The 15603-nt window shown below is 34.1% G+C and overlaps 2 protein-coding genes across 2 annotated transcripts; one reads left to right on the plus strand and one right to left on the minus strand.

Annotated features, from left to right (window-relative positions):
- The first annotated feature begins 288 nt into the window (after nt 1-288).
- LOC125819048 (putative late blight resistance protein homolog R1A-3) lies at nt 289-4062 on the plus strand. Its single transcript, XM_049498563.1, has one exon. The coding sequence runs from the start codon at nt 289-291 to the stop codon at nt 4060-4062; it is 3774 nt and encodes a 1257-aa protein (XP_049354520.1).
- Nucleotides 4063-11495: 7433 nt separating this feature from the next.
- LOC125818802 (probable aspartic proteinase GIP1) lies at nt 11496-13288 on the minus strand. Its single transcript, XM_049498320.1, is given in 3 exon segments — nt 11496-12227; nt 12741-12838; nt 12841-13288. Coding segments are annotated over 3 exon segments (1278 nt in total).
- Between the last annotated feature and the right edge of the window lie 2315 nt (nt 13289-15603).

Consider the following 15603-nt stretch of genomic DNA (forward strand, 5'->3'; position numbering starts at 1 on the left):
ATAATTGTAACTCTCTTATTGTTATAGTGAAGCAATTCGGATCTTGTCGATCCCGTGGTGGTTACCTTCGTTTTGAAGGATTTTTCCACGTTAAACTTGGTGTTCTTTATTTTAGATTTTCGTTTTTCATCTTTTCGTCACAACACTTTTAAGATGCCTTTTTCTTTTTTAAACATTTGAATAGTGAATAGGATTAGATTCATAATCCAATTAATTATGAGAGTATAAGTTTCTATGTAAAATTATAGTTGGTGAACTTGCAGGAATTTTTTACTTTTCCTACGGAAGATGGCTCAAAATGACATTGACAATGTGTTAGATCACCTAAGAAGGATCAAGAGTGGAGGTGATTTGAGTAGAGTCAAGATTCTGCAAATTGAGACACTTGAAATGCAGATAAGATTTTTTAGAACCTTTATTAAGTACCATCGTGTTCTTTTGCTTGATTTCTTAGTCAAAATCACAGAGAAGGCCGAATTGATTGTGGAAATGCTTCACTCAGTTTTTCCAGTTGAATGTGAAACTAACCTTAATGTGGAAAGGCTAGTATCACAGTTGCTGGAATTCAGTGAAGGCAATACCAATTTAATGTACAATTATGAGTTGAATGATTCAGATATGTTGGATTATATGGATTGCCTTGACAAGAACCTAAATGATGTACAGATGTGTATGGAACGGTTCATTCAGTATAATCGATTTTTAAAACAAATGAAAATCATTCAAAAGAAGATGAGATTTTTGAGATACTTATATGCCACAGAGATAAATGATTATGTTGACAATGAGAAGTTGAATGGTCTGGAGACACGAGTTCAGTTCATGGCTGACAATGTAGGACAATTTTGTTTTGACCTTTATGTTAATTTAAATAATACATGCATAGGTGAGGATGAATATGAAAGGGATTCAGATGAGGATGAAGATAAATGGGATTCAGATGAAACAGATACAGATGAGGATGAATATGAAATATTTGATATCTTGAGTAAACCTCCGTATCTGTTATGTTTGATTGTGTTAGTGGAGTTGGAAATGAAGAAGATTTTTCTTGGTGAACTAAAGGCTTCAAAGTTTACTCAATCAAAAACTTTCAAGAACAAGAAATTACCGAAAGGATATTCACATCATCTCCAAAGTCTACTGATGTATCTCAGAAACAAAAAACTCGAGAACTTTCCTAATAATAACTCTGCTCAAAATATTGATGTGGCAATAGAGTTCTTGTTGGTTTTACTTGATGCTGATGTGTCAAATCATGTTATCAATGGTAATTGGTTGAATGAGATTATGGAAAAGGTTGGAGCTATAGCGGGTGATATTCTATATGTAATTCAAAAGCTTCTTCCTAACTCTATAAACAAAGATGACACTAGCAAGATAAGTCTTTGCTCGATACGGTTATTGGAGAAAACTGAAGATCTGAAGGCACAAGTTGAGACATACTACAAATCCTTAAAATTTACTCTATCTAAGTTCCCCACCTTTGGTGGATTGAGCTTTCTGGATTCTCTTTTAAGCAAACTGAATGAGATGTCGAAATCTAAATCTGCTTTAGAGAAAGAGTTTTCATCTCTCACAACCATTTTAGAGATAGAGCTTTCATCTCTAACACTTGTTTTCAGAGATGTCGTGAAGGTGCAGCATAAACATGAAGAAGTTTTTAAAGATCTTCTGAGGCATACTGTCAATTTGGCATATGAAGCAGAAGTATCCGTCGACTCTATTCTTGTTCAGTATAATGCTCTTTCGCATACTTTTTGTTCACTTCCAGCGATCATAAAAGAGATCAAGCATATTCGTGCGAGGGTGACAGAGATGAGGTTTCAGAACTTTCCTCTTAAGCCCTTCTCTGTGGTAGAACCATCTAAGCATCTGCCAACTCAACATAGGAATCCTGTGAATGATGAGGTGATAGTTGGTTTTAAGAATGAAGCAGAAAAAATAATTCAATATCTGATTAAAGGTCCAAATGAGATAAATGTCATTTCAATTGTAGGCATGGGAGGGCAAGGGAAAACGACTATTGCTAGAAAGGTGTACAATAATGACAGAATTTTTTCTTGCTTCGATGTTAGAGCATGGTGCAGTGTTTCCCAAACATATAACCGGAGAGAGCTATTACAAGATATTTTCAGTCAAGTTACCGGTTCCAAGGACAAGGGAGATAAGGATGACGTTCTTGCTGACATGTTGAGGAGAAACTTAATAGGAAAGAGATACCTCATTGTGTTGGATGATATGTGGGATGGTATGGCATGGGATGACATAAGACATTGTTTCCCTGATGTTGGAAATAGAAGTAGAATAATGGTAACAACTCGACTTGAGAAAGTAGGTGAGCAAATCAAGTACCATACAGATCCTTATTCTCTTCCATTCCTCCCCGTAGATGAGAGTTGCAAATTGTTGCAGAAAAAAGTGTTTCAAGAGGAAGGTTGCCCTCCTGAACTACAAGATGTGAGTCGAAAAATTGCAGAAAAATGCAAAGGACTGCCTCTGGTGATTATTTTGGCAGCTGGAATTATCAAAAGGAATAAGATGGAAGCCTCTTGGTGGGATGAGGTTAAGGATTCTCTGTTTTCGTATCTTGGTGATTCTGAAGGATATAGTCTTTCGATTATGCAGTTAAGTTACAATAACTTACCTGATTATTTAAAGCCCTGCCTTCTTTACATGGGGATGTTTCGGGAGGATGCAATAATTCCAGTGTCCAAATTGATAAGTCTATGGATTGCGGAAGGCTTCATGCAGAATATTGAATCAGGGAGAATAATTGAAGAGGCAGCTGAAGATTACTTGATGGATCTCATTAGCAGTAACGTGGTAATGGTTTCAAAGAGAGAATATAACGGAAAAGTCAAATATTGTCATGTTCATGATGTAGTGCTTCACTTTTGCTTGGAGAAGGGTAGACAAGAAAAGTTCATGTTGTCTCTGAAGGGCGACTTTCAACAGTTGGATCGGAAGGAAAGTCGAGTTAGCTTCAATCACAGTAATAAGATTTCCAAGTTTGCAGCTCTTGGCTCTGAAACGTTGAAGCCTTTCCACCAACACTTGAGGTCACTGATAATGACAAATAAAGGAAAATGTCATTATTGGATTAGACAAGTGAGACTTCTTAAGGTCTTGGATTTGAGTTCTCATAGAGTGCATCATGTTTCGTCCGCTACAATGAAACCACTAATTCACCTGAAGTACCTAGCAGTTTCCGCAGAAGAATTAGACTTTCATCCCGAACCACATCTACTCCATTTAGAAACTTTAATTGTGGAAGGTTTGTTTGAGTTTGTGGTGTTACCAGAAACTTTTTGGAAAATGGAAAAATTAAGGCATGTTGAGATCAATCATGTTGAATTTGATTTGAACAACAATAAGCAAGGGATGTTTGAAGAATCTTCTAAATTGGAAAATTTGAGGATATTAAAGGAAGTTGAGATTATGGAGGATATTGTGGATGTGTTGTTACAGAGGTGTCCTAATCTTCGAGAACTCGACATCTTTATTCAGAGCGATAGAAATTCTCCAGAGATTTGTCTCAAAATGGAGAGTCTGCAAATACTTACCCTTTCCTTTGAGCGTTCCCTATTTCTATCCGGGTTACAGTTGCCTTCAAGTTTGAAGAAGTTGAAACTATCAGGGCCTCGTATAGAAAGCGTGATTCCCTTCATTGCCGGACTACCAAGCCTGGAGTATTTCGAAATACGGGAGTGGACTGGTATTGTTTGCAACAGAGAGTGGTGCCTTGGAGATATCACGTTCCATAAACTTAAGTTCTTGAAACTGGTGATGTTAGGTATCTCAACATGGGATGCCTCGGAGGAATCCTTTCCTATGCTTGAAACACTTGTTATTCAATATTGTGACAAGCTCAAGGAGATCCCCCTTAGTTTCGCAGATATTCCAACGCTGAAACAGATTAAGTTGATTGGGCACCGGAAAGAATCTCTTGAAGCTTCAGCATTGCAAATTGAGGAAGATGTTGAATATATTGAAGGATGCAACCGTCTTAACGTCATTATCAGAGTAAGTAGAAACAAAATTCCTATGTGCTGTTTTTGAGTATCTACGTGCATCTAATGTGCAAACAATGTTCAATACAGGATAGGTGATAAAATCTCTGGAAGCTGTGCTTGTCATTACAACATGGTAGCCTTTCAGTTTTTTCTTGTTCCTTTACGTTTTTCCCTGCCTCCTCTTAATTGCTCCATGTCGGTCTCCTCTTGACCAAGTTTGTCTTTATGTCCTTGGTATTTTCTTTTGGTTGAACAAATGCTTCTTTTCTATGCCTTGATGCAACTTTAAATGTAGGCTAAACCAGCAAAAGGGTCGACCTTATTGTTTTATTCATTAACTATAACATGCTGTAGCATAAGAGATTTCAAGCGATGAGGATGAGATGGAAAACTGGATTGAGAACCATGAGGTTCAAAATCAAATAAAAAACACTAGGTGATTTTTTTATACCTGTCTATGCCTTGATGAATAGAGTTATCTAGTACCAATGAGTCAAACAGTTTTTTCTTTTGATGACAACTTCGTTTAAACAACTCTACTTTTGTATCGTTCTAGTTATAACTATTGTGATTTCTAGGAAAGTTTCTATAATTTGGATATACCAAAAAAAAAAAAAAAAAATAAGAACTAATGTCCATATTCACACAAAAATTTGGATGCGTTGACTATGACACTATGACCCGCCATTCCTTGTGGGATAGGACTTAGGAGTACCTGTTTTGTACCTATTTATAAAGAGTGTTCTTTTTGCAATATCGATACATTATGACAACAACTACTCCCTCCATCCACAATTGTTTGGCAGGTATACTAAAAATAGATGTCCAAGATTAATTGTCAATTTAAACAATCAAGAAATAATTAGTCACTTTTTTCTAATTCTGCCCTTAATGATAGTATAGTGCAATTGAAAAGTTATGTGAACTTTTGGTATTCTTTGTACAGTAGGGTTATATTAGTCAAACTACACCTTGTATTAAATTTTCCTTAAGGGGTGTGCATGACCTTACCCTGACAAACAATTGTGGACGGAGGGAGTAATTCATATGTAAAGCACATATTATATATTGCCAGAGGATCTTGTTTGTCATTTTCCTTTATGCTCTAATTTTCAAGTAACAAGAATTTTATCTTCAACTTCATGTTAAATGGCGTTGGAAATTGTTTCTTTTATTGAGCAGTGTTTCAAGAGGATTTTATGTCTCCGGACAATGTAAAAAACCAAGAAGCGTGGAAATCTTCGCTCAGGTCCTTCTTGACTTCTAATAATTTTTTCAAAAAAAAAAATTAGTTAAGGGAAAAAAGAGGGAACTCGGCGTAAGTGTTGTATGATCTAGATTTTAGCTAAGAAGAATCACTTTCTAATATTATAAGACCATTAATGGAAGTTATTTGAATGAAAAACTATGAACAATTTTTTTCTCATTTCAAGCATATCAAATGACACTGATTCTCTAACTTTGTAGTTGCTCTAAAATGATGAACATTGAATAACTCTTAAGTAATTGTTTCGAGGCCTGTAATGGAAATTTATTGCAGACGCAATTCTTTTCTCATCCAAGATTCTAACAAAATATGATATGCAATCATAAGCGTATGTAAATCTTGTTATACGCACTAGTGTTCTAAACATCAATATTGTCATGCCCCGAGGCTACCCCCTAGATGTAACACGGGACCTAGGATCACAAATGACCCAAGCTAACCCTGAGTCTGGCATATCACAAGCATAATGAATATATAACTGAGATAAGCGGGAAGCATAACTAATAAATGAGTCAAAACTAAAGGACTAGAAATGAAAATATATAGAGGAAATACATAAAATTCCCCTCAAATTTGTCTGCAAAACTCATTTTAGCACTATAACTTTATGGACGTTTAAATACCCCCTTAAAAAACTTTCAAGTGAATTAAATACCACCTTATATATATTATTCCAGTTTCACAGTTGGGAGGTGATATACTCGTGCGCCACCTCGGTGCCACGTTGACAACACGTCATATGGTGAAATAATTTAGTTTTCATTTCTTTCTTTTTTCCATGTCATTTTTTGTATTTAGTTTTCATTTCTTTTTATTTCTTCCATATTACTTTTTGTTCTCATTTTCCCTGTTCACTCATCTTCTTTATTGTTCCATCTTATCCATTATAATGCTAAAATTAAAGTTCCCTAGGGTAGAAAACTAACACACAACATGATTTCTAATAATTTAACAAATATTATGTAAAACAGAGAAAAGGAGTGATACATATATTATCATCATTGAACAAGAGTTGCTAGTGCTTCAATGGCAACTATCGGCGACTGCTTCAACGACAATTACAAGAGTCTTATATTAGGCTCAAAATTGACAGATCTGAAGGTTTTCAAACCTTTTACCATGGTTGCCAAAAAAATGAATACACATAAAAAGACAAAATAAAATAGGAAGAATGAAAGAAATCCAAGAAAAAGGAATGCCCGGCGTTTTGTCCAATTCATCGGCGTGGTGAAATTTTTTGGCAAGATCTGATGGTTTCACGACATCTAGTCTCTTTGCAGAGCAGTGATGAAGGGAGTGGCAGTGAGGTCCTTCATGTTTGTCTATGATTGCCATCAAGATTGTTTTTCGGAGGTCCGGCCGTCGCGGAAATAGAGAGAGAACTAAACAATTTGAGAGAAAGGAGATGAAACATGCGTTGAATGAAGACAAAGTGAGACCCACTTATTTTTTTTAAAAAAATCTTGCTATTTACGCACCTAAAACTTTTTTATTTGTCACGTCAGCCATTAAGGTGGTATTTAATTCACTTGAAAGTTTTTTAAGGGGGTACTTAAACATCCGTAAAGTTATAGTGCTAAAGTGAGTTTTGCGGACAAGTTTGAGGAGGATTTTATGTATTTCCTCAAATATATATATGAATATCTGGGGGAAAACAACCCCAAAACACTTAACACTGACTCTAGGTCTGAAAGCCTCTACTACTGATGAGTTGTTGGGACAAGTCCCCATCTACCTCAAAAAAATTACAGAAATACTGAAAGTAAACTAACTGAACCAGACATAAAGAAACGCCTTTGGACTATAAGGACTCACTATTGAAATTGTTGAGTATGGGCTAGAAATCGTACTAAGCATGATCTGGATGCTAAGCGCCTGAACCTACATCATAAAACGATGTAGCGCAAAGTATGTGTCAATACTTTGAATGTACTGAGCATGCAAGATATAGATACTAAGATGAACGATATAAACAAAACAATGTAATACTGACAATATAGAATGAGCATGGCAGTAGGTTGTACTGAAGTATAACTGAAAACTGAGCTAGATGCAATGATCAAGTACTAATCATGAAGATAACATATTGAACTGAATATTGCAGTAAATGTTGATAACATGGTCAATGAAATAAGAGTATGATTGTGGGAGCTACTATTAACCAACATAAACCACATGAGCTAAACGTGAAGTTCGATGTATCAAGAGGACGCAATATACCTTGCCAGGGGTATAAAGGCATGACTGTGGCGTGATCACTAAAAATTGATGCCCAACAGAGGGGACTTCTGGACCTACGTTGGCACGTAATTTTGGGACTTTGAGGGTATGCTGAACTCTAGTCCAACTCGGTGCTAAGTCTACCCCCAATTGAATGTAAAGCTAAAATGCAACTGAAGTACTGAGTGGCTCAAAAATACTGACATGTTATCTGAGAGTGCAATATAAATATATTAAAAGATATGGCGTTCGAGTTCTAAAGCATGATTTTCTGACTAATCTACCTAGCAAATATAATTCATGAGTGTTGATAGTTAATACAAGCTAAGGTTCTAAATTCTATTCATGGAACTATGCAAATATTCCAAGAGACATGTTATTTAGATCGTGGAAACTAAAGCAGCTAAAATCACAATGAACCACCAAGGTTTTGGAAACTCTAGGTCTGAACAATTTATGAGAAATTGAAGGCCTGACTGAATTCTAGGGACCTAATGGGTAAAAGGAACCCACTAGTAAAATCCCACATACCAAGTGACGAAAACTACGGAGAAATTTCTTTGGATTTCGGGGCTGAACTTGAAGAAGACCTCTGCTTGTTTTTGGGAAAGTTATCGCCTTTTTTCTCTTCTTTTTGTTCTAAGTTAGATGATTTTAGGAGAATGAGGGTTCTGGCTAGTGTCTGACTATATTATTAGGCTTAGACTAAGTAAAACAACGTAGTTTAAACATTAAACAACGTAGTTTAAGTACCAAATGCATAGGGAAAACGACCTAGCTTAAGCATTATTAAGCTCTTCTCAGAAAACAGTTTGGACCCATTTTTTATACTTGAAAAACTTTATAAGGAAAAAATTTCAAAATCTATTATCAAACATATCTTGGGAAATAATTTATTTTTTTAAATCTATGGTCAAATACATCTTTGAAAATATGTCCTTTTTTTAAAATCTGATCAAATAACATACGGACTTCTATACAAAGTTTAAGCACCACTAAGCCCTATATAATCCTTCACTTTTTCTCCTCTCAATGAACTACTTCTTCTTCCTTTTCCCTCTTGTGGCTCATTGCACAAGAAAGAAAAAAAAAAAAACCCTTTCATGCAATGGCCATTGATAGTGTAATCACCTATGCTAGATGAGGAAAAACCATTGATTTTTATGCATCCCATATGAAATATGAGTCCAACATTTCCATACAATACATACGGACGGATGACGAGAATGCTTGTGTTGTAGCACAAGAACTTCTTGTTCCCCTTATTGACCTAGTCAACAAGCATCTAGGCTTGTTGGTGAAGCGTGCAAGAGTCAAGGTTTCTTTCTTGTAATGAACCACAGAGTTGACACTAATATCATCTCCAATGTCCACCGTTACATGGTCACGTTCTTTGACTTGCCTCTCTTTGAAAAGCAAAAAGCTCAGAGAAAAATTAGTGTGTATTGTTGCTATGCCAGCAGTGTTACTGGAAGGTATTGACACCCAATTTTGTCCCTCCTTTCTACTAATTTATTTCCTTGAACTTATATACTTTTAATAAGTGTTATACTTTATACTTCACTGCTATTTTTTATTTATTACTATATTATTATTATTCTTAATATTACTATTATCGTTTTCACTCTTTCTTAAAAATACTAATGTATTATCAACACCAATATTTTTACTTCATTGTCATCTTCTTTAAAATAGATTGTTGTTACATTATTTAAAGATTGTTATTTACTAAACTTTTTATATAATATATATTATACTAGCTATTAAATTAAAAGATCAAACAAATTAATTTAAGGAAAAATTACTTAAATACACAACACTTCTTTACCTATTCTCAATAATTCCCTACTCTTTTACTAAAATACAAAAATCCCTTATTTTCCCCCAATTCAACTTAACCGGATACTTTATTAGTTTAAGTATCCGCCCGTTTTTAATTAAAGTATATGCGCTGCTATATTATGCATCCACCCGTTAATTAAGTATCCGTGCTGCTAACAACTTAATAATTTAAGTATCCGCCCGTTATTAATTAAAGTATCCGCGCTGCTATATTATGCACCGCCCGTTAATTAAGTATCCGTGCTGCTAACAACTTAATAATTTAAGTATCCGCCCGTTATTAATTAAAGTATCCGCGCTGCTATATTATGCACCGCCCGTTAATTAAGTATCTGTGCTGCTAACAACTTAATAATTTAAGTATCCGCCCGTTATTAAAGTATCCGCACTGCTATATTAAGTATCCACACTGCTATATTATGTATCTGAAAAACACTAAAAAAAGGGATTTTTGGTAATTAATGAAAGAGTAGGGAAAGGAAGTAATTTGTTTCTTATACTATGTCATTTGCCTAATTTTTACTTAATTTAAAGAAGGAAAGAGGTCATGAAAATCTGTCCATTTCCCAGCCCATTTACAAGCTTAAGATATTCAACAATCAGCCCAAAAGCCCAAATCGTCTAATCCCATCATCAAATTATCTCTATTGATTCTAGGGGAAACTAAGCAAATAGCCACTAATTACAAACATATACCCATTTACATTCATACCCACTAAATAATTACACTATATACCCCCTCCCTCCCCCCCCCCCCCACACAAATTAATTTCGCTTAATTGATACCAAATCGGTATCATATATTGTATTAGTATCATTAAGGCTGATAATTTCGTTTAACTAATACTAAATCGGTATCATATACTGTATCGGTATCATTAAGGCTGATAACTTCGTTTCCCTAATACAAAATCAATATATATATACACTCTCTCTGTCCTAATTTATGTGACACTTTTCGTTTTTCGAGAGTCAAACAGTTTAAGTTTGACCGGGAATTTGCTCATGGAATCTTTAATTCTTTTGAAATAAAATTTAGGGAAAAGGGTTTGAAAAATACTCCAACTTTGGCCGAAATTGTTGTTACGATACCAAATTTTATGGAGGACCTTTTACCCCCTGCACTATTTAATAGTGTATTTAAAAGGTATTTATGTGCCCACGTGAACACGTTATTATTTGTAATTATGTAATATTTATGATGTCCACGTGGGCATATATACCTTTAAAATACATTATTAAATAGTGTAGGGGGTAAAAGGTCATTTTCAAAGTTTGGTATCGTTACTGCAATTTCGATCAAAGTTCGGATATATTTCAGACTATTTTCCCTAAAATTTATATATTTGTAAACTACGTAAAAAGTACTATAAGTCACAATAATTGAAAATTCAAAATGTTTTAAAAATCTATAAAAAAAATTACGGTCAAAGATAGACTTGTTTGAATCTTGAAATCCGAAAAGTGTCACACAAAATGGAACGAAGGGGATATATATTTTATGATATCATTAACAATAAATATTTATACCTCATGATTCGCAAAAGCGAGACCTGGGAGCTTGGCTTGCTCCAGATTACTCTTTTGAATCTTGAAATCCAAAAAGTGTCACACAAAATGGATCTTGAATATGAAGTGACATCTTCATCAAGTAGGTAATTTGATCAATTACTTACCTAACCGAATATTGACCCCTTCAAATCTACTAATGCATCTCGATTTCCATAGCTCCCAACATATAATACTAGGCAAACATTGTAAAATCACATCATATATTTATTATATATTGGGTTGAGGTTGTTCTCATATCTTAAAATTAAGAACACATAAACTTCAAATCATGATTCTACCTCTGAGAAAGAGTGTAATATTACCTTCGATTATCTTCTCATCACTACTTTTATTATATTGGCGTATCATGTTAGAGAAGTAAAAATAATTAAGAATTTCCTCGTATTTGTTCTTAATATTACTATACTTTACTGTAAATATAGTATAATTCATATATTGTTCTTCTTAATACAATGTAAAAAAAAAAATTCAAGTATTAAAATAAAATTCTTGAAACAAATATTGCAAATCCCACAACATGATTCATTAAAAAGTACAAAGAAACTATTAAAAAAAAATTCATCAAAAATGTAAACTGTTCAACTTAAATTACTACTAGTAGTAAAGTTGAAATTGGAACATGAGGTACTATAAGCCAAAACTGAAGAACTAAATCCTAATTTTTCTTGTTCCAAATCAAATTGCAATAAATTATTCTCCATTTGATGTCCTCCAATTATGATCGATGTTTCAGTCTTAATCCCACCGTCCAAAAACCCTAAACACCACACATCAATGCCATCTCGTGCAATCCTAACCATCGAATTCGATCCAAATATCCTCCAGAACACATCATCATTGTCCATCACAAGATCAACGGTTGGAACAGTCGGTCCTACCTTCGTATCCAGTACCTCATCTGCATTATAACAAACCTTAAATGGTTCCACAGGATTTGTTACTGTGAGGTTGAGCTTAGCAGATTCATTTACAAATGTCTCAGAGAATGCATTGTAGATGTTACTCTGTAATGTAGTGTATGGAGTTATGGTGCTCAGCTTGGTCCCACCAAATCCTTGTTGATCAACGGCTGAGATATTCTGGTTCAATTGTACGGTAACTCCGTTGACTTTTATAGAGGTCAAATTAATGAAATAGTCAGAATGAACCGGGTTCGGTATAAGTGGGGTGTAACGAAGGGTTTTTGAGAGGTCAATTTCGGGTAAAAGGTAATACGGTCCGGCTGAACCGAAGAAAGCTACTCCAGGAGCAGACGGTGAACCGGATAAACATAGCGCAAAAGTGCGTGTAGACGAAAAAGAAGTGCTGACCTGCGTAAGATAAAATTCAAGATTTTAAGTCGGTGAATAGAAGATATAATGTATTTTAAATTACAGTTTTTGAAAATATTAAATTGAGTAAGTATAACAATTTGACGAAGGAAGTAACATAATTCATTAAAGTATCTATCCAAAGTTTTTTTTTCTTTTTCTCCTTAAACGTGTCACTTGATTAACACCGCCATAAATGGACAAAACAAGAGTAAATTAAAATTAAAAAGTTTTAGTAGAAAAAATAACAATTTATTGCTTAAAAAGGTAAAATACTAGCTATATCCCTTTTGAACCTAAAAGAGACAAGGAATTAGTATGATATTGAGTTCATTGATCCTCTTAAAATAAATATTTACGTTACTTCTAAGTTCTAAATTACGTAAAGTAATATAATATCAAAAAATTGTGATTATTAGAAATTTTAGCAATTCCTAAAAATGTCCAATTGAAGTGTTTTCCCAAAATAGAACCCACGTAGAGTGAATCCGAATTAATCACAGTGATTTGAACCTGAGTAGTGAGGGAGAATCTGGACCGGCCTAACCCGGCTAAACCGGCTACACCTTTGGTAAGTCCTTTAAGCAAAGATTTCTTCGAGCAAGACAAAAAAACTCAGAAAAACCCCTAAGTTGACCTGGATTCCTCCCGTCGGTAACCGGCAAAGCTATGGATTCAACAATAGCTTTGCCAGTAGAGGATTTATGAGTAACGGAGTTTAACGGAGAGAGAACACAAGGGCTAGTGGAACAATCATCGTGAAAACACTTAGCACAAGCGCGAGATCCAATAGCAGAGCATAAAGGGGAATTGCAGGAAATTGAACGATGAGTAGAGGAATTGGAACAATCCATCCACGAGTAAGACGCGCTCAAATCGAGGAGGAGATTGGTGAGTTGTGGAGGGGAATTCAGGTAAAGAGAGAGAGTGTAAAGAAGAGTTTCATGGTCTTTTGTAATGGATGATAAAACACCTGAAGAAGAAGAAGAAGGGGGAATTAAGAGAGAACAAGTGAAGAAGAAGAAAAGGGTGATTAAACTAATGAGTTTATAGGGAAGCATTGTGTAAAATGTTAGGAAATGGACATTTCTTTCTTTTTTGGGAGCATGGATTCAATATTTAAAGTAGATGATGGTATATATACCAATAACGCCTAGTGCGGTTTATATTTTTGGTGTGGTTTGTAGGTTATTACACAGTGGAGGTTTATCCAGTGCGCACAAAGTGTTAACCACAGAGTGCTCACCCGAAGGGCAAAGATTGTGACAGAGATTGTAGCAGTTGCGGGTTATCCTGGGGTTCCAAAAAATAACAAATTGGTTTATGAAAATATAACTCGCATAATTTGCTTGTTTATGGTTTTCTTCGTTTTAATTTATAAGATATAATTTAATTAAGAATAAAATCCATCATTTTTCAGAAATAAGAAATCAAGGAAATATCCAAATATTTTAAAGTAGACAACTTAATTTTTTTTTACTACTGAATGTGCACAACTCTAAAACTCACAATCGAAATTTCTTGGAGTCCTTGATGTTTTTTATTTTACAATACTCTTTGCATTTACAAACATCTGGTTCAACTGAATATACGTACTTTTCGGATTGTTAAGACATGACTATCAAATTTCAAAAGTCAAAATATAAAGTATGAAAAAGTAGAAGATGAATATGAAAAAGTTGAGTGAATAACTCATATTTATTGTTGAAGAAAGAGATATAGATTTACGTGAGTGGGGTTAACAAAAAGAATTATAGTTCGTTCATTTGTGGGTGAACTACCTTTAAGATTTGTATAATATTAGTTTGGATGAATTTGGAGTCAGAGACTACATCGTTAAAAGATGGTAGTTGTAGTTCGCCCATAAATGGGCGAATTGTCCATTTTGGTATGTGTTTTTAGATAGGGTCCCTTTTGGTGTTTAGGGTTCAAAAAGTGTCCAGTTTAGTGCCGGACTCTTTAATTGTCACTATGCAACGGCGGATGCAGGATTTTCATTGAGGGGATTCAAAAAATAAGTAAGCACGCAGCAAGCTAAAATGTGATAAAAAAAAAAAAAAGAGGCTACCCAGACAATCTCGCAAAGCCAAGAAGAGTTGGTTGAATCTTGAACCCACTTTACCACTGAACCAAGTCTTTAGCTTATGCTGAGGAGGTTCATTATTAAATATATACATGTAAATCAGTAAATCGATCATATATATATATATAGTGTAATTTTTCGACGAAGGGGTTCATTCGCTTCATGTAGTTCCGCCCCTGTCACTATGGCACACCCATTAAGAAAATAATTATTGATATAGGTTTTGCTATACTATCCATGTTAAATGATGTTTAGTATTAAGTCATTGAAATGATTTGGAGAATAAGTATTTAATGCTAAGAGTAAAACATGGAAAAAAAACTATTATTTTTTATATGTCAAAAGTGACAAGTAAAATCGAAAATATATTTTTAGAATAAGTGACAAGTAAAAGTAAATAAAGAGAATATTTTTTAAGTTAAATTATTACTCTAAATATAAAAAAAATTGTCTTTCTTTTAGAAACTAAAGCTTATCATGTAAATTGGAGCAAAGAAAGTAATTTTTTTTTTCTTTGTGACTTATTCAATTCAACTCGTTATTAGGTTGAGTTCGGCTAAATATATAGCCGAGATCGATTCATGATTAATTTTTTGGTAATCATGATATGTTGTTTACATTTTATACCCCATGTCTTTATCAAAGAGAGAAGAATTGCACAAACTTTATAAGAAATTCAGAACTCTCATCTAAATTTGATATATGTTATCGTTCTCATCAACAATTTATTATAACGAGTGATTGGTGAATATTGATAAAACTGAATTTAAAAGTTTTACCTATTCTAATATTATAAATTACGTACATGACTATTTCATTTAAGAATTTAAAGTGAAATATTAAACTTTGATTCACTTAATTATGATTTCAAGATGAGCTATGAACGTCATGTTTGGGGTACAACTAGGGATGAGTTTTCATCAACTAGACGATGATGATGATGAGCTAAACTAGTGCAGAAGTGTACGTACGTAATAGATATACATATATTGTTGTTTCTATGAATTTGGATAAGGACAAATGTTGTTTGATGTTATCAAATTATAATACCATCTATAGCGCTGTGTGTCGACAAATCATTAGCAGTTTCACACATCAACAAGACAACCCAAGCCTGGCTGGATCGAGGGATTCATTCGGACACTCTTTAGCGGAATCACTTAAAGATACAAATAAAAAAAAATTACATAAATATACAACTTAAAATATCATAATCTCTAAAATTTTCTATTATTTAATAAAATTCCCTCTTAGATACATCTATATTCCCTCTCATATACATCTATATTCTCT

This window comes from Solanum verrucosum, unplaced genomic scaffold (assembly GCF_900185275.1).
Source record: "Solanum verrucosum unplaced genomic scaffold, falcon-dt-bn FXZP01000267.1, whole genome shotgun sequence".
Taxonomy (NCBI): Eukaryota; Viridiplantae; Streptophyta; class Magnoliopsida; order Solanales; family Solanaceae; genus Solanum; species Solanum verrucosum.